This window comes from Thalassophryne amazonica, chromosome 13 (genome assembly GCF_902500255.1).
Source record: "Thalassophryne amazonica chromosome 13, fThaAma1.1, whole genome shotgun sequence".
Lineage (NCBI taxonomy): Eukaryota > Metazoa > Chordata > Actinopteri > Batrachoidiformes > Batrachoididae > Thalassophryne > Thalassophryne amazonica.
The window spans coordinates 34,812,981-34,838,398 of NC_047115.1; the positions used below are offsets into that span (position 1 = coordinate 34,812,981).

General features: G+C 40.3%; 1 protein-coding gene across 2 annotated transcripts in view; it reads right to left on the reverse strand.

The window, feature by feature from the left end:
* Window positions 1-2,046: 2,046 nt before the first annotated feature.
* dlg5a (discs, large homolog 5a (Drosophila)) overlaps window positions 2,047-25,418 on the reverse strand; it is a 98,355-nt gene continuing 74,983 nt past the window's right edge. For both annotated transcript variants that reach the window (XM_034185752.1, XM_034185751.1), the window contains exons 25-33: window positions 19,930-20,113; window positions 17,913-18,061; window positions 14,708-14,878; window positions 12,990-13,180; window positions 12,615-12,758; window positions 10,683-10,810; window positions 10,344-10,453; window positions 9,582-9,691; window positions 2,047-4,028 (exon numbers count right to left, since the gene is read on the reverse strand). In XM_034185752.1, coding sequence (XP_034041643.1) covers window positions 3,925-4,028; window positions 9,582-9,691; window positions 10,344-10,453; window positions 10,683-10,810; window positions 12,615-12,758; window positions 12,990-13,180; window positions 14,708-14,878; window positions 17,913-18,061; window positions 19,930-20,113 — 1,291 coding nt within the window. In that variant the 3' untranslated portion in view covers window positions 2,047-3,924. The remainder of the gene's footprint in view (window positions 4,029-9,581; window positions 9,692-10,343; window positions 10,454-10,682; window positions 10,811-12,614; window positions 12,759-12,989; window positions 13,181-14,707; window positions 14,879-17,912; window positions 18,062-19,929; window positions 20,114-25,418) is intronic.

The following is a 25,418-nucleotide window of genomic DNA, read 5'->3' on the forward strand; positions in this document are numbered from 1 at the left end:
CAACTGTGGCATTGTGCTGTGTGATAAAACTGCACCTTTCAGAGTGGCTTTTTATTGTGGGCAGTCTAAGGCACACCTGTGCACTAATCATGGTGTCTAATCAGCATCTTGGTATGGCACACCTGTGAGGTGGGATGGATTATCTCAGCAAAGGAGAAGTGCTCACTATCACAGATTTAGACTGGTTTGTGAACAATATTTGAGGGAAATGGTGATATTGTGTATGTGGAAAAAGTTTTAGATCTTTGAGTTCATTTCATACAAAATGGGAGCAAAACCAAAAGTGTTGCGTTTATATTTTTGTTGAGTATATATATATATATATATGTGTGTGTATATATGTATACACACACACACTTGTATGCAAAAGTTTGGGCACCCCTGGTAATTTTCATGATTTTCCTTTATAAATCATTGGTTGTCTGGATCAGCAATTTCAGTTAAATATATTTTATAGCAGATGATCACACTGATATTTGAGTAGTGAAATGAAGTTTCTAGTATTTACAGAAAGTGTGCAATAATTATTTAAACAAAATGAGGCAGGTGCATAAATTTGGGCACCGTTGTCATGTTATTAATTTGAATACATTGAGCACTAATTATTGGAACACAAAATTGGTTTGGTAAGCTCACTGACCCTTGACCTCCTTACACAGGTGAATCCAATCATGAGAAAGGGTATTTAAGGTGGCCATTTGTAAATATTTCCCCTCTTTGCATCTCTTCTAATGAGTAGCAACATGGGAGCCTCTAAACAACTCTCAAATGACCTAAAAACAAAGACTGCTCAACATCATGGTTTAGGGTAAGGATACAAAAAGCTATCTCAGAGATTTCAGCTGTCAGTTTCCACTGTGAGGAACAAAGTGAGGAAACGGAAGACCGCAGGCACAGTACTAGTTAAAGCCCAAAGTGGCAGGCCAAGAAAAATCTCAGATAAGCTGAAGCGAAGGATGGTGAGAACAGTCAGTCAACCCACAGACCTGCTCCAAAGACCTACAACATGATCTTGCTGCAGATAGTGTCTCTGTACATCGTTCAACTATACAGCACACTTTGCACAAGGAGATGCTGTATGATGCTGTAATGCAGAAGAAGCCTTTTCTGTGTACAGGCCACAAACAGAATTGCTTGAGGTATACTAAAGCACATTTGGACAAGCCAGCTTCATTTTGGAATAAGGTACTGTGGACTGATGAAGCTAAAATTGAGTTATTAACAAGGCGCCGTATGCATGGTGGAAAACGAACGCAGCATGCTGTGTGGCCAGTGCAGTTACTGGGAATCTTCTTAAAGTTGAGGGTCACATGGTCAATATCAGCAGATTCTTGAGAACAATGTTCATAAATCAGTGACAAAGTTGAAGTTGCACTGTGGTTGGATCTTTCAACAAGACAACGACCCTAAAGATCGCTCAAAATCTACTAAAGGCATTCATGCAGAGGAACAAGTAAAACATTCTGGAATGACCATCTCAGTCCAGAGACCTGAATATTACTGAACATCTGTGGTGTGATTTTAAGTGTGCTGTCCATGCTCGGAAACCAACAAACCTGACTGAAATGGTCCAAAATACCTTCAACCAGAATCTAGACTCCCATTGAAAGCTATTGTAAGCATTTAGAGGCTGTTATTTCAGCAAAAGGAGGATCTACTAAATATTGATGTATTTTTTTCTGTTGGGGTGCCCAAATTTATGCACCTGCGTAATTTTGTTTAAAGAATTATTGCACACTTTCTGTAAATCCTAGAAACTTCATTTCACTTCTCAAATATCATTGTGTTTGTCTGCTATATGATATATTTAACTGAAATTGCTGATCCAAACAACCAATGATTTATAAAAGAAAATTACAAAGAAGCACTGCCGATGTTTGTGCTTGTGTTCAATGAGTACATGCCAAAGTAGGACGGAATCAGTGATCCACGTCTTGGGCATGAAGGCAGACTGTTCTGCTCACTGAACATCAAATAACAGGAACTGAATTAAGTCCTTTGTTGTAGATCAAAAAACATTTAGAAAACAGAATCTCAAACAGTGTTATGATACAGAAAATGAGTTTTATTCCCATGTTAATGTCTTAACATACAAATCACATTCTGTTTAATTAAAGTTCAATCAGTACCTGGTATCTAGTGTCTAAATCTACAACCACTTAAAGTTGTATCCCTCTCATTTGCTAATATATGTCATATACTGAAAGCTGGTTATGTTAGAGTTTGCACCCTCTTACTTTATGGCCAAATCAACAAACATCTGGACCAAGTTTTCCATTAAAATACTGTGCAACAACACATCCCTTTTTTAAAACAATTCCAATAAGAAGTGATCCTTTTTTTGCAATTAAAATAAAAGGCTATCAATGAAATGTAAGGAACTGACAGACACATAAAAACATGTAATAGTTACAGTAGAAATTATAGTACCTATTCATAGTCCACTGGAAACCTGGGAACAGTTGCATGTTTTAGGTTCACAGATAAGTGCAAAACAGATAAAAGGATAAAGTCGTTTTGGCACAACAACAGGATATGGTTTGAGGGAGGACAGAGTATTTGTCAATAATTTTTTGCCTCCTAAATAAAAAAATACAATTAAATTACAAAGAAAAGTCACTAACATTTAAATGGAGCAGAGGAAAATCTTTTAAGATGTTACCCTGCAAATTTGCTTCATAGTGTCTTTTAACGAGTACGTCGATAAGTGACTGACAACCAAACACAATAAGTATGAAAAAATGCATAAAAAAAAAAAAAACTTGCCAATACCTGCTACAGCATGACTGTCATACGGTCCTAAGCATGACCTAATGAAAATACATGTAATATATTTAAATATATTTTTGTGTTCAGTTGTACCTGCATATTGAATATGTTAAACTCTATATTGATTCTAAATATATGTTAGAGAGATAGAATGATAGTTACACAGTGGTCTGTCTAGCCCTGGAGTGCATTCTAAGGAGTTAACCCGTTTGGCCGCTGCTTCGGCCTACCCACCAAAATTGTCATGCGCTCTATACTGTACTGACCCCAAATCAGTCCTGATTCGTCTGGTCTAAGAAGCGTGAAAAGACACAGTGGATCCTAGACATTTAAACGTCTTGACTAGGTGACCAGAGGCTGGCTTGAGATCAGTTTTCTTCTCCAAAGGCACTTCAGAAAGGCCCACAAACTGCCCACATGCTCAGCTGCTATAGAAACACGATGCATAAAGCTAATAAACGTATTTGTGTCACATTTAAGAGTGCGGTTAAGTAAAACCACAGCTACATACTTCAGGCAGGTTTGCTGCTTTTGCATCTTTGTAACAAAACATCACAAGAAATGTGATGTCAGATCTTAGCCTTTTGTTTCTATAGCATTAGATTCACGCCAACAAACAACCATGATTCAACTCAACCAAAACAGTTTTGACAGGATTCCTGACATTGTATCTTTCTCACTCTCACACGAATAAACAAAACACAAAATTAGTTGTCAGTTGTCGTCAAATGCATAACTATAGTTCAACAACAAACGTAATTTGGTACACAAGTGGCCAGGGTTCATTAAACTTCATTAGTGTCGCGGCTATGCGCACAGGGGAGGGATTCTCATTCAAACAAATATTCAACAACTATAGTCGGACTTGCCTTCTGACTGTAAACAGGAGCTTACAATGCAGCATTACGAAAACACCACCAGAAACCCTTAGGGAAGACTGAATTAACTTTAACTATAGTGCTACCAACCTGCATCAGAATCCACGGTGGGTCCGATTTACACCATAACAACAAATGAAATAAAAAAAAAATATCAATAATTTACATAACTAGCTCACTGTAGTGTACCTGTTGGTGTAGTGGGAAAGGGATAAATTACAAGTGTTTAGGAATGAAGGTGATTGCCACAGTTTGCTGTAGCGGCAGCTCATCTCCTTTAGGGGCAGCCAAGTGGAGTCCACAGGACTTTGCTTTGCTCTTGATCAACTATCGTCATAATCTGAGTGCAAATGTAAGGGAGGGTGCCGCCTTGGACAATACCTGCAGAGAAAGCAGAAAACAGTAATACGGCAGCCTTATGTAAAGAGTAAGATTTAAATATGCTGCAAAAGACAAGAAATTATTGACTTATAAAGTTGTTCATGAACTGGCGCCGTTGTATCTGGCCGATCTAGTGAAACCCTACGTGCCAGCCTGGGTTTTGCGGTCGCAGGATGCAGGACTACACTGTGTTCCCAGGGTGAAGAAGTCAGCGGGTCAAAGAGCTTTTTAACGTGCACCTGCTCTGTGGAACAGTCTTCCTGCGCCCGTGTGGCAGTCGGTGTCCGTGGACATTTTTAAGTCAAGACTTAAAACCTATTTTTATTCTCTTTCTTATGAATAGCTTTTTTAAAATCTTTTTTTATTCTTTTAATTTTAATTATGTATTTGAATTTTTACATTTTTACTTATTTATTTTAAATTTTATATTGAACTGTTCTGTTTGAGATGCCTTGAGGCAGGTTTTGTTGTGATTTGGCGCTTTATAAGCTGATTAAATTGAAATGGAAGAAAATGCTTAGAAAACTATAATTAGATTTTTTGTAATGTATACCTCTATCAATGAAATTATGCTTTCACATAAACTCGAGCCATATTCACAAAACATCCTGAAGCTAAAAGCAATGAGGGGTGAAATTAAATGATTTAAAAAAGCAGGTGATGAAAACATATGTGAAGTTAAGTGGAGCGCTAAAAATGGAAGTGAAATGAAAACAGAGCAATGAATGCTGGCTAACATTCATCATTAACAACAACCAATTGACATTTATCAATGACAGAGTAACTTTTGTTACTTCTGTTCTAAAGTTGCCAGTTATCATTTCAGGAAAGTATTCTCAAAGGTTGGAAGTGACCAAAGTTAACCGATAAATGATGAAAATGGATGTGAATCAATACGAGTGGTATGGCAAAAAAAAAGGAAGAATGGAGGGAGATTTATTTTATTAACAACCAACTGTCATTTATCATTTACAGCAAGTATTTTGTACCTTTTTTTAAACTGACTAATTACATCTATTAAAGAAAAATAAAACTCACTCAGCAAACTGCTCACCTCAAAAAAAGAGGAGAAAAAGTGTTTTCTTTTCTTTTGTATAGCGCGGAAGTGACACAAATTAAGCATGGTTTACACATAGACGGTTTTGTCGGCGGGTAGTACGTAGACCGAAGTTCGCAGTAGTTCCGGCTGTTTTCGCGGTGGAAAGGGGCGGAGCATTTTGCCGGCGTTTTGACTGCCGTACTAGCCGCAAATACGCGGATAAAACGCTGCTAAATCTGCCGAATAAAGCGGCGTTTTGACGCCGTAGCATCCGGCACACGTCAGGCAACAGGGGTTAATACCCAGTGCTATCCTTTACAATCGCAGGTTAAGACGTGCGTGAGAACGGCGGTGTTCTGCTGCCGCCAATAATGCTCTGTGTACCGCTGGATTTATCCAGGCAAATCCTGCGTTACTCCAGGAACTTTTGCATATAGGCACCGCCCCCAGAGTATAATAGGCTGAAGCCTCTGTCACTGCAGGGGGAGGGAGATCATACTCAGCCTTTTCTTCTCCTTCCTTTTTCGCCTCCTCAACGTGTTGCTCCGTCTCCACCACAGGGCTACCCTCTGCTTCTGAACCAGACCTCTTGGTAAGTCCTTGCTGCTGCCAATTTTCTTTTAGGAGGCATACTGGAGCTTCTCTGCAAAAATATCTGGAGCTGGCCACGAGTGAGAGGCCTGCAAGCAGCGCGCTAGCGTTTTTATATTGACCGCCGCCTATCGGCCGATTGGGACACTGTCAACCTTGGAGGTGGCGTTTAGAATGGCGTACTGTCCGCTAGCGCCGCCATTTTGTCTGCCTCTGTCGTCAGTTAAAATGCCCTTGAGGACGCTGATGTGGGCTCTATTGCCGTTTTACACACCGTTGATTAGGGATACAACGCCGGCTGCCAATTACGGCGGTGTAAACTGCGGCACTACAGGAAGGGGCAGGATGAAACGGCGATTAAAAAGTATCAAACGCCGTTGTTCGCGTTGTCTCCGTCGTCACGCGAATTCTCCGGAGCGCTCCCGGAATTATTCGACATGTTGAATAATTTTTTCGACGATTCCCGTTAAAGCCGGAACTAAGCCACGCCCCCTAGTGCTGGCATTAACAACAGCGTGTGATCCTTAAGACGGCCAAAAACGCTTCCAGGACGCTTCCGGGAGCTCTTACCGTCTATGTGTAAACGGGGCTTTACTTGCTGTAAATGATAAATGTCAGTTAGGAATTAATAATAAGTGGAACACACTATTTATTACTCCATTTTTCACTTGACATCCATTTTCATCACCTTAATTTTAATCAATTAATTTTTGTTACTTCCAACCTCTCAGAATTTCCCTGAAATAACAAATAGGAATTTTGTGTTGCAATGATGAATACAATCGAGTGAAGATTATGAAAATAACCAAACCACTTGACAATGTATCACTCCATTTTTTTTAAATCTGACATCCATTTTTAATGTTGCATTTTTCAAATTTACATACATTTTCGTGTCCTTCATTGTAACCAATTAATTTGTGCTGTTTCCATTTTACTTTCCATTTCCAGCTAACTCAAAGTTCAGCTTCAAAGAAACTGATTTTTGTTTTTATCTCAAATCAAGAAGCATCTTAAACTTAAAGGTAGCACCTTGTGACACAATTAGGAAAACAAGAAATGTCTGTTGTACGCACATACATGAGACAGCAAGAGAGAGAACAAGAAAATGGAGACAATGAGAAAACGAGCTACTAAACAAGAGAAGAAAATCAGAGTGAGAGCGCAAGAGAATAAGAAAACAAGTGAGAATGAGCAGGAATCAAAAAGAAAAAGAAAACATGAGTACAGAAACAAGAAAATGAGTGAGAACAAGAAAATGAGAGGAAAACAGTATGTGAGAAGGAGAGCAAAAAGGAGATAAACTAATTTCATTGTTACATAAAGCTGTCCCAAAATGTGACCCTTGTTCCAAATATATCAGTCAATGAGGTTACGGTGTTCCATCACAGCACTACAATTTCCTATGACAATGTTAACTATGTAACACAGTCAAAGCCAACACAAATAATTTTCCGTCCCCTCGATCCGAATTTGTGGAAGAAGACACTGACATTTGATACGAGCTCAAGAACACAGAGAAACATGGAGCATCTTTTCCAAGTAAGGGACTCTTCTATTCTCACTTAGCACCAACACAGCCGAAGGGACTTACTTTACCAAGTCAGAGCTTTGATGTAAAAATTTGAACTTAAATGTCTAGACCATTTTTTCTGCAAGCATATTTTATACTGCTCAAAATAATGTTTATATATTGCCCAGTCCTCCCAGAAACAGTACAGTGCAGAAACAGTCAACCCCCCCTTTCTTTAAGCACAGGTTCTCCCATTTCCTTGACACAATGTACCTGGAGGTTTAATTAGAAACTCTTAGGTAGGAATTTGCAGTGCAAGTTAAAAGGCCTCCTTGTGTTAAAATGAGGTACTGTATGAATACAGCCCGAGATTTTTATTATCATCATCATAATTATTATTTTATTTTTACTTCTATTTTGTCATTTGATTTTTAAATGTACTTTCTTGTGTCATCCATGTATTTTTCTACTATTTACAATTATGTACTTACATTGAATTTAATTTATTTTCATTTATATAGCGCCCAATCAAGACAAGGTTGCCTCAAGGCACTTCAGACAAGTAAGGTCTAACCTTACTTACCAAACCACCAGAGCAAGTACACAGGTGACAGTGGTAAGGAAAAACTCCCTCTGATGATTTGAGGAAGAAACTTCAAGCAGACCAGACTCAAAGGGGCGACTCTCTGCTTGGGCCATGCTACTGACACAATTAACAAAACAAATCTACAGGAAATTTTGCCGGTGCACAGGACAGGAGGGTTGCAGAAGTAGACACCCCACTCCCATCTCTGGATGGAGCTGCACCTCAAACAGAGAGAGAAAAAAAAACAATCAGCCATCCGAAAGACAATAAATACAGTATAATTTAGCATTAAGCAGCAAGAAAAACAAAAGAAATACTAAGGTGATCATCGGCCACTAGCCCTAAGCTTCACTAAAAGACTTTAGATAAAGTTGAGACCGCGGCCCGCTCCGTTTCCTAATAAAATGAATTTAAAAGAGTAAAAAGCATAGTAACATACTATGCCAGCATGCTAGCCACACGAAAGGGAAAATAAGTGCATCTTAAGTCTGGACTCTGCAGAATCTAACTGTTTTATTGATGATTGCATTCCACAGAACAGGGGCACAATAAGAGAAAGCTCTGTGACCCACAGACATTTTATTCACCCTAGGGACAGAAAGTAGTCCTGCACCCTGAGAACGCAGAGCCCGGGCTGGTACATAGGGTTTAATTAGGTCAGCTGAGTAGGGAGGTGTCAGTCCGTTTACTAAATACAATCACGCACAGATGCACTCACGCTTTTAATATACACATGATTTACCGCCCCCTGGTGGAATGGTGTGTGAGTCCAGAATGTAGTTAGCAATGTCCATTGCTCAGTGTTGTTAGGTAATAGCTGTAGCTTCTCCAAAAATATTAGTCCTATCAATGTTCCATTTTGGTGCCGTTCATCTTTGAACCAAAATACATAAACATACCAAATGGCAAATGTCAGCTCTCCCCAGTTTCCCCATGATTGAAGTTACACACACACACACACACGCGCGCAGAGCTTTTTGTCTTTTCCGCATTCTGCCACAAGCAGGTAATTCTATTTTTAGACACAGAGACGGTGGTGGAAGGCATTTACACATTTCAGTCATGGTACCGGCAACATGAACCATAACTAAACTGACTAAACAAAATGAACTACACAAACACAATAAATCTATAACACTAACAACACCGTTAAACTAACATGAACCACAATTACAACATTTAAACCCCCAAAACTGTGAACTCCAATGATGCATTGCAGCACAACATCCATTGTTTACTAGTTAACTAAAATCACTCATTTCTCCAAAATATTTGTCCTATCAATTTTTTGTTTTCGCAGCGTTCATCCTTGACCCAAAATACATAAACATACCACATGGCAAATTCCAGCTCTCCCCAGTTTCTGTGTGGTCGAAGCCATACACACGCACGCACACACACAGAGGCCACTTGGCTATTATAATATAGATCCAACTGGCTAGTGCACATTTTGCCTTGTGGTGTTTTTTGTAAACATGAAGATGAGAATGAGATAACATAAGTAAATGTCACGTTTGGTTTTAGGGGTATAATTTTTTTGGCATTTGATAACTCACTGTGTAACCCAAATGGTATAAAAGGTTGAACAACAATCAAAGAATGTTTTTCTTTTTCTTTTCCTGTCATCCATTACCACTGATGCCTTATTTAGATTGTCTGAATATGTAGTCATACATGAAACATCATCGGTTCGAGTTTTCAGCATCCTAAACGTGAAAGGAATGCAAAACACGCTTTAACATTTTTCTATCATTGTGAGGTGGTGGTGTTATATGCGCTCTGACGAGAGTCCTAGCTGTTCACATTGTTTGATTGGATACAAACCTGTGAAGAATTTGCTGTAATCTTGTTCGATCTTCTGCGCACTTTCAAACTGCTCCTTGGAATGTTTTTGAGATATTTTGTCACGCAGATAGACTGGATCTTTCTGTTCCCTGTATAAACAAAAATGAAGTTAAATAAAAGATTACCTCTGATGCCTGATTACCAGTCATTTTGGTGCAATTTTGTTTTGCATCTTGAAGCTGCCAGTCATTCTAACCTGATAAAACTGATCAATCACAAATAAGATGAATAGCAGCCAATACTTAATTTGTTACTTCTTAAACTCTATATCATCTTTATTCACACACACTATATATATATATATATATATATATATGCACATGGCACAAACACAGTTAAACCTTCTCTCATATCAATCATCCCTCCTTTAATATAAACACTTGATCTAATGTAATCTAGCAATATAACATTAAGAGATAATTATCAAATATATCCTCACCATCCCTCCAACAGAAAACAGCTTTTATTTTAAAAAGAAAGGGAGTTGACAGAGCGATAATAAATAAATAAATGCGCCAGCTGTTTGGGATCATGAAAGTGTGTGCAGAGCTGGATGCTTTGACAGATGCAGAGGGATCGCTGTAGGATGGAGAGTGTGAAGGCTTATCTGCACGCACACTATAAAGAGACGTTCATCATCCTACTGACATGCACGTGCACGTGACTCTGGGCAAAAACAGCCAGATATTCTGCAAGTCACAACACACTTGTGTCGCAGTGAATGCTGTGAATTCTACTTACTTGATCTGTTTGGCATTTTTGTAGCGGACGAAGACAACAATGGGATAGATGTGAACGCTGTGGAGCCGTTCGATGGCGTGCGGGGCGATGTCAAGCAGACAGTGACAGCCCTGAGTGAGGCAAAACAGAAATTCTTTAATTCCAAATAGTCTACTGGAACACTTCTTACGGCTTGATTGAGATTAATGTTCAGCATTAAGAGCAGAGATCTTGCTTTCACTTAATATTTGAGATTAAATGGCTCTCACAGTGAGATCTTATCGTCAACAAACGTGGAGATTCAAAAATCAAACAAACAGCTTCTTCTTAGTTGATAAAATTTCAATGTGGAACAGGCACCTTTTCTGTTATTTCCTTTATGGAAGCAACCGTCGTCACATCAAAATGGCCACTCCTCCGTCTGTAGTCGATGAAGAGGCAGTCTTTGACGCCCCGCTCGATGGCTTGCTGAGATGCCTTCATCACCTCTGCAGAGGACAGAAAGTATGACAGACCACGTACAGCAGCGGCACTCAATTAAAATTCAGGGGTCCAGTTTGAGAAAATTTCCTCAAACAAAGGTCCGGAACAACATAATGTCTCACATACATTATGAGTCAGTGTCATATTTTGACGTAGCCTAGTAGTTGTATCAACATATGTATGTCGTACACAAGTGATTGACAAATAAAATACAGTATAATTTTCACATAGAACTGGAGAGTGCTTTAACAAGAGTCATTAGGAGATAACATCTCCCCAGTATCCACAAATCAGTAATACAAAGTGCCGGGGGGGGGGGATCACCCAACTACACCCTTAAGCTAAATATGAATGAAACTGGTCAACTGGTTTGTGAGATATTGCGCTAACAAGGGTGGCAATGATGATATCATGTATTTTCAGCAAACATACCCATTCGAAATTTTTGAGTGGGTATGTTTGCTCCAAAAAATTGTTTTGTCTCGTAGTAACACTTCCCATTGTCACTTACAGTTATAGCTACGGTCACTGAGCATACAAGTCAAACTGGTTTTGAACTTCCTGTGTGAAATATGAACATATACGAGCCTATCCATTCTTGGAGTCAAAGCTCTGATTTCTGTCTATTTTTCTAATTTTAGAGTGTCTGTTTCCTCTTTAAACATCTGTGCCTCTGTCTCCTTGTGCTAGCCACGTGTGTGCGCCACACACTATACAAGGTCACTCTGAATAAATGACTCCATTGGTTGAGTTGCATCACATAGTTACAATGCACACGATTGGTCTGTGCGTTTCCTGTGTACACACTAACTATTGTAAAAAGAAAAGCTGCTCAGTTAAAATAAGACAACTATTGTAGTCTTATTTTTTGGGGGGGGGGGGGGGGTACGGAGGACAGAAAGTTTCAGTCAGGGCAGAACATGAAACTGGGGTCACTGTGAGCCAGATTATGGAGTGTGGGAGGCTCACTTTCATGACCACTTGGCTATAAAATTACATACATATATACATACACATATACACACATACATACATATATATAAAACAGGAACACCACAAATACAGTTAGAACTTTTGTTTCTGACAGCATGCATAATGTTACAGTTATATATATTATAATAGTATAAAACATTTTTTGGGGTCTGAATCCTGTTGCTAGCATCTGCTTCAAGATTTGCAGTACAGAATTAAATTTGCACATTGTAAACTACTAACAATTATTATATAATTGATTATTCACAGATTATTAAATTAGTTGCAAACTATTTTTTATAATAGATACATTGTTTTCAGTCCAAATTCTGATTTCAGCTTCTTAAATGTAAATATTTTCTTACAGTAAACTGAATATCTTGGCTGTGAGCAAAAGAAGACATCTGAGGATGTTATCTTGGGCTTTGAGAAATGACAGATATTGTTCTCCAATTTTAGACATTTTATGGTCCAAACATCTTAATTAGTCCAAAAAAGAATCAACAAAGTAAATGATAATGAAAACTGCCTTTTTGATGTTTGGCAGTTTAAGACATTTAAATGTTTGGGTTTTATTATCATTTTTAAAATAATACAGTTAATGACAATAAGACAATGTTAAAAGTTACTGTAAGAATTTATGATTCTGATTTCTGGTAAACAAATCAAAGGATTAACAGCGTGATCAGAAAATGAGCAATAGATTAATTTAAAAATGTTAGGTTAATCAATTAACTGGAAAAAAAAAAAAAAAAACAGATTATCCAATTAGAAAAACTGATTCTTAGTTGCAGGGATATTGTAAACTCATGCTTTATGTAGACTAAGTGAACTCACCAGACATGCATCTGCAGAACCTCCCGGGTGACTCTTTGACCAGAATGTCCTTGACTGGGTCTGTGAGTGGCCCGAGGATGAGCACCGGTCGGGGGGACGCACATTCCACCTTCTGGACCCGCTGGTATGCCAGGCTCACACAGTCTGACACACACACACACACACACACACACACACACACACACACACACACACACACACACACACACACACACACACACACACACACACACACACACACACACACACACACACACACAAAACCTGAACTCTCAAAATAGAAACGCCTCCTGAACATACAGTAAACTAGAACCTTTTCAGTGCCATTTGATATTTTTACAATTTACACATTTATCACAAACATTTGAACCTCACCATCAAAGAAGGAAATGGAATCTGTGCTGATGGCGTCCAGAGCCACCATCTCTTTGCTGTCTTTGGAGCTGCTACGTTTGTGTTTCTGTTTCCGCCTGAAAAATGATCTGCGGGCGGCTGCAGACAAAGTCTTACTGGAATCTTCCTTCATTTCTGTCACACTGTGCCTGCGGTAAAACTCTTGGTCCATCCTGCACCAGACACACATGAAAGCAGAATATGTCTGAGAGGACCCACTCCATGGAATGACACGTGTCACTGGTGACATTTACGTGGATCTACAGCCAGAATTTTCCGCACATGTTCACCACTTATGGAATGATGCCGGATCAGTGACACACACAGAACTTTTCAGACACTTCAGGTTCCAAAAAGTCCTCTGGAAGAGGAAGAAGGGAAGAGGCTACACTGTTGCTAAAGATTTTTAAAGACTTTAAAATCGCTGGCTATTTTGATAGCTAGAAAAAGATAAAACAAGCAGTTTTATACCATAATGTGCATGAACCACCAGCCTCTGTTGTGGACGCTCATCCACATGAGTCTGGGAAGTAAAGAGTGTAAAATGAGATGGTGTGTTTCCACTGCTCTGCCCTTTTTAAGATAAAATCTCTCCTGATGCAGTTTGAGCACTGAAAATAGAACAACTACCTTCAGGTTGAATACTATACATGGGGCCATTATTGAAATTAAATTGCATGGGCCAAGAGCAGCCACTTTCTCCATATGTCAAAATAGCCCATCATAGTGTACTGAGCAACAACACATAAAAAATATGTTTAGTTATCTCAGCTTTTTTATTACAGGCATTCAGAATGGTTCCATTCTGACTGGAAACCTTTGTGTAAATACAGCCATTGTATCCAAATTTGTTTCTTCAACTTTAATTCCAAATGAACACAATGTGATTATTGTTTCTTGTACTGTATGGTTGCGAGACGCTGCCCTACCACTTAAGTCTTAGGGGAGATTATTGGAACTGGGCCTTAGACACAAACCCGCGATTTAATGTGGATGTCTTCGGCACAAGATCTCTTCGGAGGATCCTTGGGTACCGCTGGAGTGACTGTGTCAAACAAGCGGTTACTTCAGGAGACTCACATGAAGAACATCATTTGCAAGGGAGTGCCGGATATGACAGTTTGGCCATGTGTTTCTCTGTGCATGATCCAGCACAGAGATACCTCAGTGCTGAAGATCCTAAAGGCTGGAGAAGGCCAAGGGATGCCCACATTTCACCTGACAGCAGCAGATAGGTGGTTACTTTGGAGAGGTGGGGTTAGACCAGTTGTCTCTCTGGCTGGTTGCCACAGGACCAGGGGCGATTCTGTGGTGTGGTGGATGCGGCAACACATTGCACCATTGCATGCTCCCAGACTTGACTTTACTCTTTGTTGGATGTGAAGAGAAAGAGTCTGAACTCCATTATAAAAACAAAGGTCATGTGTTGGCATATGGGCCTGAAGGTCAAAAGCATTTAATAATGGAAGAATGTTCACACAAATGTTTTGGAACAGAGTGTTAAAGGTCCAGCAATGTGCACACTGACTAAAAGACAACCTGACCTCACACATACATAACAGAAGTGGCTCAATCTTTATTACCATGTATAATTGCAGTTTGACAGACTATTGTCACAGACGTTTCACATTTCTTCTCATTCACATACTGTATGTGCGTGCAGGACTGTGCATGCATGGGTGCCTGCATTGTTTACTCACATGTACTTGCTGGGAATTTGGCCCCTCTGGATCTGCTGTGCATTCTCATCTAGCTGCCAGGCCATCCAGGTCCCAAAGCTGCCCTTTGGTAAAGACTCGTCCACGTACAGGATGTCATCCTTCTTAAAAGTCAGGTCCCCCTCGGCCTCCCCTACACGGTCGTAAAGTGCTCTGACGGGAGGGAGAGACAGAGGCCGATGTGACGTTATGAAGAAGACAGCACAGCAACCAGAGTGTGAGGGAGCATTAAGCTGATAAAGTGAGACACAAAGTCATGTATCACCCAAAAAAGGCTGAAAAATGACAAGATAAAGAAGCAAAACAGAAGAAGGGTCAGAAAGGACGAGGGGAGAGGCTCAACCATCTGCAGTGGAGGCTTCAATTTCCTTCTGCTGGGGCACTGTTGGTCATTCTGGAGCAGACTATCTCAGAGCCAGACAGGTTGTTGACTGTATTTACTGCAGATGACATCACAATCTCACTTGCTTATATAATAAGAGACTGTAGTGGTGGCACTCCAGGGGAAAAAAAAAAATTCCAAGAATAAAACATCAGTGCTGTATTTCAGAGGATCGTTTTTCATTCTTATACACATAAAAAAATGTGCACAAAGTCAGACGTAGTAAGATACATTAAATAATCTGAATTTATGGTGTGACTGTCTTCATGGTTGTCATACAGTGGTTTTGGGATATAACCGGTTACATGAGAATAGTCCTCTAGTGGAGTTTCTATATTAGAGTGGTCCTTATTTTGCAGTTTTAAAATAAGTTAAAATTTAATACTCTGACCCCCTGAATAGGTTCCAATTGATGAGAAAACATGCCATGTAAAATTTTGTTTGTATTAAAAGCGTTAAAATTTTGCTATTTTCATGCTATGAAACACTATACAAACTAAAGCTTGAAAATCACCTGTGGGGGCCATCTTGAATTTATAAGTAAGCACCAGCAGGATTTATTTGGACTTTTGATATGTTGATTAGGATGCGTTGGGGCACCATTACGCTTTAGTTTGTATAGCATTTTATAGCAGAAAATAGCAAAATTTCAATGCTTTTGAGCTGCCTCTAAAAATTAATTTATACAAACATTTTACACAGCATGTTTTTTTTCCATCAATTGGAACCTATTAAGGGAGTCAGAGTGTTAAATTTCAAAACTATGCAAAATAAGGACCACCCTAGGTGAGAGAGCAGTAATAACTCTAAATAAAGCTTGGGACTCCGGCAAGGACGGTCGCATCTTCTCCTCTCTCCTCTAACTCTGCTCCAACCTTCAAAGTCCCTACTTCACCAGACTGTGAATTCTTCAAACTATATTGGATTAACCATGGAATTGATCAGCTGGTCTCTGAACGCTATTGACACCATCTTTTCTACAAGATGATCAGGGCCGGGGAACCCTGTGTGCCCAGATGGAACCTACCCTGTGGGCTATGTTCTCGACGCCTGGGAGATGTGGCAAGTCGCATGCTTTGTGCCATTCTCTCTGGAGGACTTCGAGGATTTATTTATATTTGGTTTCATAGTAGGAGGGCTGGTACTTACTGGCTTATGTGCTGCCCTGACCTACCAGAAAATTGGCAAGACAGCTGCCACCAGAACCACGACCCCTCACTTGTCCATCATGATTAATGAGTTGGGCAAGGCAATGCATTCTCGGACTGCGTTAACCCTTGAACTCAGACGCAAATTGGGTAACATCTCGGAGCAAATGCGCACCTTGCAGTGGAAGACTTCAGAGACTGGGGACTATTCATAATTGGGATCTGAATTGTTCATGTGAGACTATAAAAGTGTTTTTCACTGCTCAACCACCAACACGGCAGGCTTATCAGCCTCTGAAGGACAAAATGCCCCATTCTTTTCCTCCAGAAGAATCTCTACGGCCTTGGTGAATATTCTGCTGCCTCCTTATCTTCTCTAACTCCAGTACACAAGGACAGAAACTTGACTCACACATGGACAAAGACTGAAAGCATGCTCCACCTCCCCCCCACCTCCCCTCCTGCCCCCATCGCACACCCCATCCCGGTCACTGCTCACACCACCCCTTTTCATCTCCAGGGGCTGTGCAGTTTTAGCTGCGGCAGGTCCCCGTTCCCCCCAAGCTGGAGGCTGCGCGACTCATGATGCTGCGGCTACCACACACTCACTTCGCCTCAATTCGGAAAATGGACTGTTTCAAGTTTAGTGCACATAAACAATGTCAGATGTATATGTGTTGTCTTAATTCTGATGTGTGCCATTATTACGGTAAACAAGTAATAATTGTGGATTAATTGCTGTACCTTGTCTGTGGCAATTTGAGTGTGGACAGAATCTTGTTATTGCACTTGTAATGACAATGACAATAAATCTCATCCCTTCATACATCCATCCATCTCAATGCTCAATAATTGAGCAGATGGTGGTATACATGGAATGGCCACTAAAAACATTTGCACACATGCTGATACTTAAAAAACAAAAACAAAAAAAAACAAACAAAAAAAACAATTAGCCGATCCTCAGCAACTCTGCACACAACAAGAGGAACAACTGGTCAAAAACACCACACAAAATAAGCATTTAGACAGTGACAAACTATTTAATTTTGCCTTGTACAACCACCAAAGGAGTTGAAATGAAACAAAGATGTGTTTGCAGTGCTGATTTTCAGCATTAATTCAACTGGTTTTACAAAATATACTGCATCAACCCCTCAGGAATGAAACCTATTTGTATACGCAGTTGCTCCATTTTCAGAAGAAAGTCCTCTATAGGCCCCAAGGCCAATCGAACCAGGGTTTATATCTCGCAACACACGGCTGCGATTCAGGAAATTGTACAGTGTAACTTTTGACTGTTGCAGCACCAGTTATACAGCTTCATCGTGCAGTGGCTCAAAAAGACCTGAAATTTCAGCCAGAAGCCATATAGGAGACTTAAGCCTGGATGTAACCAATTTTCTTATATGAAAATCCTTCTCTGTTCCACTCCACTATTTTGTTAAAGCCCTAGAAGTAAAACTGAATAGTGACACTACAAGTGCACACTTATTGTCTCATTTCAACTCCACTGTGATATACAGTGGAAAAATTACAAAAATTGTGTCCCCGTACAACGATTTAGGGACCTGACGATAAGATCACATTTATAGAAAGCATAGAAATAAAGTTAATATCCAATTAAATGGTGACTGAGGGGGTGTCCATCATGTACCTAATGTAAAAACCGTCTCCTGGAATATCTTTGAGCATGTTGAAGTCATCTGGGCGATGCTGCACTTTTAATGCGACAGTCTCCGCGGGCTTCAACATCTCAACATACAACTCTTCTGCAGTCTTATTCTTCATATTCACTGAGTTATACTGGAAAAACAAGAAATAAGAAGTCAGATAAGCAGAGCTCTTCACATTATGAGAAGTATGATGCGATCAAGGCAAGAAGCAGAGAAATTTGCTGAGTGTTTACACTTTCTGTGAATAAAGCAGCGTACGGACTCCGTGCTCACTGCACCCGTTCATTCACCAATGTGTTATGTTTCAACACCAGAGGGCACAAATCAGGTACAACATTTCTAGACATCTGTTTTGAAATGGTTGACATAATAAAGCCCAACATAACACAGCACACAGACTCTGGAACAATGTTTTAACAGAGGAAGGTTTTCAAACATTCAGCTTTGCCATCACTAATTTGCCATTCTGAAAACTCACGCCACATATTTTATCCATACTAATTATAGTTTTACTTTCTCATTCTGCTTTATATTTCGGCTCACATAGCATCACATTATATTCCTTGCAACAGTTGTTAGCATGTTAGCTGATGCAGTGATGAAGTGAAGGCAGACACCGGTGGTGGAGCGCACAGATGAGCATGCGACGTGTCCAGTCTTCAGCAGGTGGCACACAAACTATCTTGAAGTCCACCCGTCATCCACTGACCACACAGCAGGTGGCACACATATCTACCATTTTCCAGAATATATGTTATTTTTGGACCATGGTGCCACTGCTTCATGCAACAAAAAGAAAATGAATATTTAACTGAAACATTTATTTATAATGCAAACAGCCCATTAGCCAGCAGAAGCTAACGTGCCAATTAATGTTACTATACGAGGCAAAAAGAACTTGAGAGTAAACTGGTTCTTGCCACCAGTAAACAAATAAAATCATCTTTAGAAGTGTGCGGATATACAGACCGCTTCAACGCAGCAATAAACATGCAAATTTACCTCACTGACTGTGAAACTTTTTAAAACGACTGATACAGTTAGCCTTACCTTAGCTATCCTTCTCTGCTGTGATTGCAGTTGTCCCACAAAGTACAAACATTTGAGTGCCCAGTAGGGGCCTGTTCCTAAGGGGCCTAAGACACAGCCTCCCTCCAATTCAGTCTTCTTATTTTACAGCGGATGGCATCAATCTTAATGGTGTATTACTGCCACCTTTTCCTCTGCAGTGTGGATCAGACAATATCTCATTCAGATCAGTGTACAGGAGCAACTTTCAGTTGTCATGTGTGTTAACATTAATTGTTTGGAAGTTATTGCTTACACAACCTGGCTGGGATGGACAAACATGCCCGCTCACCCATATTTCTGCTGTACAAAGTAGGCCTATGCTGCCACCAAAGCAAGGAATCACTGAGTGTCTGAAGGATTCACTGGCAAACAGCTACATTTCCTGAATGCTGTCAGCTGTATTAATGCATTTCAGTACCAAGTTGCACCTGAGATTAAACAGAATAGATACAGGTTGGGATATTGAAGGCCAGTTAGGTGCTGCATGACAACTCAGAATACAGGACACTGAGGCACTGAAGTAGGAGCATGATCTCTTAGGAGCTTAGGAGAATTATCCATTATGAGTTTGCTGTGCTCTGAATACATGCCAGTGCAGTGAGAGATGAACACAGATCAATGAAAAATAGTGACAGCCATGAGAAAAGAAATGCCAGCAGTGCTGGCATGAGTGGAGTCCAAAATAACAGCAGAATGCAAGGCCTTGGAACAGCTGAGAACATTTCAAAATGATCTATGACTGCCGAGTGTGTCACTAAATCCAGCACAATTTAATTTCTAACAAAGCCTATAAGTGCCTGAAATAATATTGAGAGAAAGTATTTTTGCTACAGTGCAGTGATCAGTCACTATGTTTTTCTCCTCAGCACTGAGTAGATTATGTGTCTCCATACATGCATGTGAATACTATTCAACACTGCTTCAAACCTCCAGAATGAGGTCCCCAGGTAGCAATCCATCAGGACCTCTGGCAGGACTGTCCTCATCCAGGCTCTCTATGTAAACGCCCCGCAGGTTTCCGCCACACAGTGTCACGCCCACTTCCACCCCAGGCCTGCGGACAGTCACAAGTCGCGGCTCAGGCACCTTCCTGCTGCCTTCTGACAGCATTCTGAGGGACAAGAACAGATACATTAATGTGGGACAAAGCAATGCACATGATAAAAATCAGCCCTTTTCTTGACAAACATCTTGCCACAACCTCATGTTTCCCTGACAGAGAAATCAGTACCATATTTTCCGGAGTTTAAGTTGCATTTTATTTATTTATTTTTGCTAGTTTGAGAGGTCCTGCGACTTATAGTCCAGTGCAACTTATGTACGGGGGGGATCATGATTTACGACCACAAATTTTCTTTACACTTGAAATGAGGAACACCATTAAACTGTGTTTTTGTTTTAACAAACATAAAAGTACTCATGATTGTAAGTCTCTCTGCACACATGTGCTAATAATTAGTGCTCTCTGATGCATTTTATTCCTCTCATTCTGAGCGTTAACAGGCGCATTTCCGGAAAATGCTTCACTCGGCAATTCTCTGCAGTTTTCAATGTGTGACACACTTATTAGCAAAACAGAAACATCCCAATGACTGACAGACAGAGGGGAAACCTGCTCCGTCTAAAAACAAAGCTTCTGAGCTGCTGTTCGAATGCGATGGCTCAGATTTACAGACAGGAGACGACGCACTTCACCCCAAAACTCTTACTTTTTCACAGTGTTGGATTTTGGAACTAAAGTGTGGTGACGTGCTGTTTGTGTGGATGCTGGTTTACTGAAGCTGTGAACATGGATGTGGGGACATCTCCATGATGACGCTGTTTTTAAACAGACTTCCTTACACGGAGATGGATTTGTTAGATTGGAAAAAGTCAGAATACATTATTTCCAGGAGTTAATGGAAGTTATTTAACGTGCCACAATGGTGACAGAGGCAAAGCTGCAGCCGGCAATTGCGCACGCACGTACGTGCTTCTTTGATGGTATGGAGTTTACATTTGGTATTAAATCTATAATACGGTGAGTCTGGCATGTTCAGGATGTTACACCTTTTGTGTTTTGTGGCAAAGTTTTTTTCTCTTTTTTTTTGCTTTGAGTGTGAATTTGGAGCTGGTGTATGTGTGTGTGCGCGCGCTGCTGCTGCTTGTTGCTTCTCCCGGCTCGCTGTAAAAAGGAATGTCTCCCAGATGTTTTTTCCCCAGCAGTTACTGATAACAACACTCATAGTTAATTGTGCACAAAGCTGAACCTGGAGCAGAGATTGTTATTGACAGGCTGTGTTTATGACTCATGGCCATGCAGGTGCACAGAAACCTTCTCAGAGCTGCAGCTTTTACTGTGACTGCATCAAAATGAATAATTTTCACTTAAAAACGAGTCGCCATAACACCACATCACACTTATGGAAACTTTGGAATAGAGCTGCCACAAGTGACTATTTTGATAGTCGACTAGTCATCAATATTTATCAATATTGATACATTATCGACTCCGCTTATCGACCCGATTCCTTATCGATACCTCCTGTGAATTTTCTGGGTGCTACAAGTAGGCTTTAGAGGTTTTCTATGTCAAGATTTTACAGAGTCTTAAAGTAAATATATATGAAATTGGTCACTGGATCCTTGATCTCTGGACATAAATAAACTCTACATGGTGGATCCTTGATCTCTGGACATAAATAGAAAAAAAAAAAAAAATCTGTAGTTTTTGTCAAAAGCATTTCCATCCCAGCTCACACCCACCCCTGCAGTAACAGAGTTACTGCTTCTGAAGAGGAGCAAAGCAAAGATCCAACGAAGCAGTGGATCGAAGCACTGCTTCATTGGTTCAAGGTTCAAAGCAAATGACTCGTCGACTACTAAATTAGTTGTCCACAATTTCAATAGTCGACGTAGTCGTGACTAGTTGACTAGTCGTGACAGCCCTACTCTGGAATTAATCTGTGCCTCAGTTATTAACGTTAGCAGCTACATTCCATTGAAGCGCACGCTGGGACGCTTCTAGCAACAAACGTCACTTATCAGAAACACGCGAGTACTTACGAGTACTTTGTTTCTGGACGTCTCTGTAGCTGCTTGCTGCAAATGCTGTATACTTTGAAACCAGATTATCACTAACAGCCTAAATCTTTAAATGAGCGATTATCATGGCATTACTATTTTCAGCCTTTCCTTATGTCTGCTTCAGCTGAAATACAATTAGCAGTCATGAAAATTCATTAAGGTATATCTTATATATTATATTCCAATTCTAAGGTGGAACTATGCTAGTATATAAAGGTATATCTAAATATCTAAAAAGGAAGAGTAAAATAGGAGAGTAGAAAAGAGTAGAGTACATCCAAGGTGCCTGGTCTTGAGAACCAGGGATGGTAGATTGAAAAGCTTTTTTAATCCCATGGGAACTCTCCCTACCCACCCAAGAGGCTCAAGAAAAAGGTATATATATAATATAATAAATAATAAGACATAAGAAGGATAAGACATCACAGGAGAAGATTGTAGTATAGGTAACACTAGTAGTAAAATTATAGTTATTAGGCTAAGCTATAAATCTGGTATTTTATTATAGAAACAGAAGCTATGAGCTATAAGTTCTGTCACATTGTGAATGAGGTGAATTGTCTCCACACACACACCCATATTCATCCAACCGAATTCAGATCACTCCAGTTTTTCAGAAGAACTTTGTGACTGCATGCATAGTTGGGCTCTGTGCCATGGAGTGGCGCAGAGGAGTGGCAGAGGAGGACAGAGCCAGATGTGTGGCTTCATGCGGGTCTCGTCTCACGCATTTTCCCAAACATCAGGCACATGCAGCAGGTGGAACACCTGCAGGAGAGCGCTGAAGAGCACTAAAATGAGACTTTTAGCCAACTTGGTGTCAGCAATCAAACTGAATGCGGTGCAGCAGGGTTTAATTGTGTGCAGGCTTCTTCCTCCACCGGACTGGAGGAGGTGCAGAGATGTCTGGCTGCACATGAGCCTCCTCTCGCTCCTCTGGTTCCTCTGGCTCAGACTCGTTCTCCCGCTCATCAGTTACAACAGCAGGTGGAACACCTGCAGGAGCGTCCTGAGGAGCGTCGGCAGGAACTGTGGAACGACATTTGGAGCTGAGTTTAATTGTGCACACGTGACAGAAAACTGATTCGTCGTGACGCGCAGTGAAATGTGACGCCGCGTTACAAGTCGTGTCAAAACTTTACAGTTTCCGTGTCACTTCGTAATAACGCGTGACAGTTTGGGCTCCAAGAACCATCACAGGAACCACTACGAACGTTGTCACGTTCTATTAAGGATCACTACTCATCAAGACGGATCAACATGCTCAGCTGCGACCTCCACGACGTGAGACGAAATGAGGGTGGTGTGTGACATTCGTGGAAAATTTTTTGACAGGCAAAAACATGCTCCACAAATATCAAGAATATCATGCACCAACACGCACTATTAAGAAACCTATTCAGATGCGTTAAGTCACATTAAGAATGTCAGGAATGTGTCAAATATATATATATATATATATATATATATATATATATATATATATATATATATATATATATATATATATATATATACACACATACACACACACACACACACATATATATACGAGGTCTGTCCATAAAGTATCGTACCTTTTTATTTATTTATTTTTTTAAACTATATGGATTTGATTCATATGTTTTCACGTCAGACAAGCTTGAACCCTTGTGCGCATGTGTGAGTTTTTCCACGCCTGTCAGTGACGTCATTCGCCTGTGAGCACGCCTTGTGGAAGGACTGTGATGGAGATTTTATGAGTTATTTATTTAATTAATCATTGCCTGCTTACATGATATTCAATGTAATCAAAAGTAGTCTGAGTTAAGTTTCTGTTTCTTGTGAAATGAACTGTATCAACTGTTATCTGTGTGATGTGGGAGTGAAACCAGCCACAAGACTGAAAGAATATGTGTCTTAGCTGACTTGTTAAAGGATTCTACATTTATTATTGTCTGAATTATATTCTTTTATATTTCATTTACTCCTTCAATCATAATAATTATGTACCCATTCATATATGCTGCATTTAAGCTAAATGATTGCTCAGCCACAGTGATGAACTAAAGGTTGTTTCAGGACTCTGCTGACATCGAAACTTAACTGCTTACTCCCTTCTTTCGGTGAAAGAAACGAGCATGTTTCACAGGAAACCGTAACTCACAAGCAACCGTTCACCCCTCCCTTCCCCAAACACAATGTACCCTGATGCTACGTTGTATTGTTTATGATTTTTTTTTCTTTTCTAATAAAAGAGCAAGCGCCAGAGGGGCGGCGGAGAGGAGCAGGAAAAGCAAGGTTGGTCTTAGGTTTGTACGCGCTCTCCGAAGCTTCTCCCCTTTGCGCAAAGCTCACAAAAGAGATCTCTGTCTAATGTGTCTTTTTATGTGATTGTGCTTTGAGAAACTGTATTTTGCAGGATACGATCTCAGGCACAGTTTAAGTGCCAGGTCCAGTTAGGGCAACGGACCTGACAGAGTGGTCCTGCCCCGTCGTCGGATTTTCATTGTCTGGAAATGGCGGAATGATTTGGGTTTTTTTTCCATCAGAATTTTTTCAGAAGCTGTTAGAGACTGGCACCTGGAAACTATTCGAAAAATTTATCGTGTCAGAGGACAAGTTTGGACATGTCCAGCTCTCCACAATTTCACTGATACTTACTGGACTGGTAAGCATTGAAAGCCGAGATAGACATGTCCAACCTCGTCCTCTGATACGCCGAAACGGAGGTGTTCCTTTGTCTCGCTTCCAAAGCGAATCGGTTGTGACGCGCGAAGCCTCCGCGCGGCTGTCCATGACAAAATCTCGTTAAAAGTGAAATCTGCCGGAAAATGGCTGATGTCCAGCTCTTGTGATAACCAGAGAAAGAGCACACGACGGTCGCGTATCCACAGAGCCATCAGCTCAGAAATGGTCCGGTGGCTTGTGCCGTGTCGTCGCAGCTCTGAGCGCGGCGCACTGAGCGTCCTTAAAGGGATCCTTAAAGCTGTACTAACAGACCTTATTTTCTGTGAAGCCCGTAAAATTTTCACCGAAAGCCAGATAAATTTTTCGAATAGTTTCCAGGTGCCAGTCTCTAACAGCTTCTGAAAAAATTCTGATGGAAAAAAAACCCAAATCATTCCGCCATTTCCAGACAATGAAAATCCAACAACGGGGCGGGACCACTCCTTCCACAAGGCGTACTCACAGGTGAATGACGTCACCGACAGGCGTGGAAAAACTCACGCATGCACACAAGGGTTCAAGCTTGTTTGACGTGAAAACATATGAATCTAATCCATATAGTTTAAAAAAAATAAAATATAAAGGTACGATACTTTATGGACATATATATATATATATATATATGAAAAATGTCTGTCAAA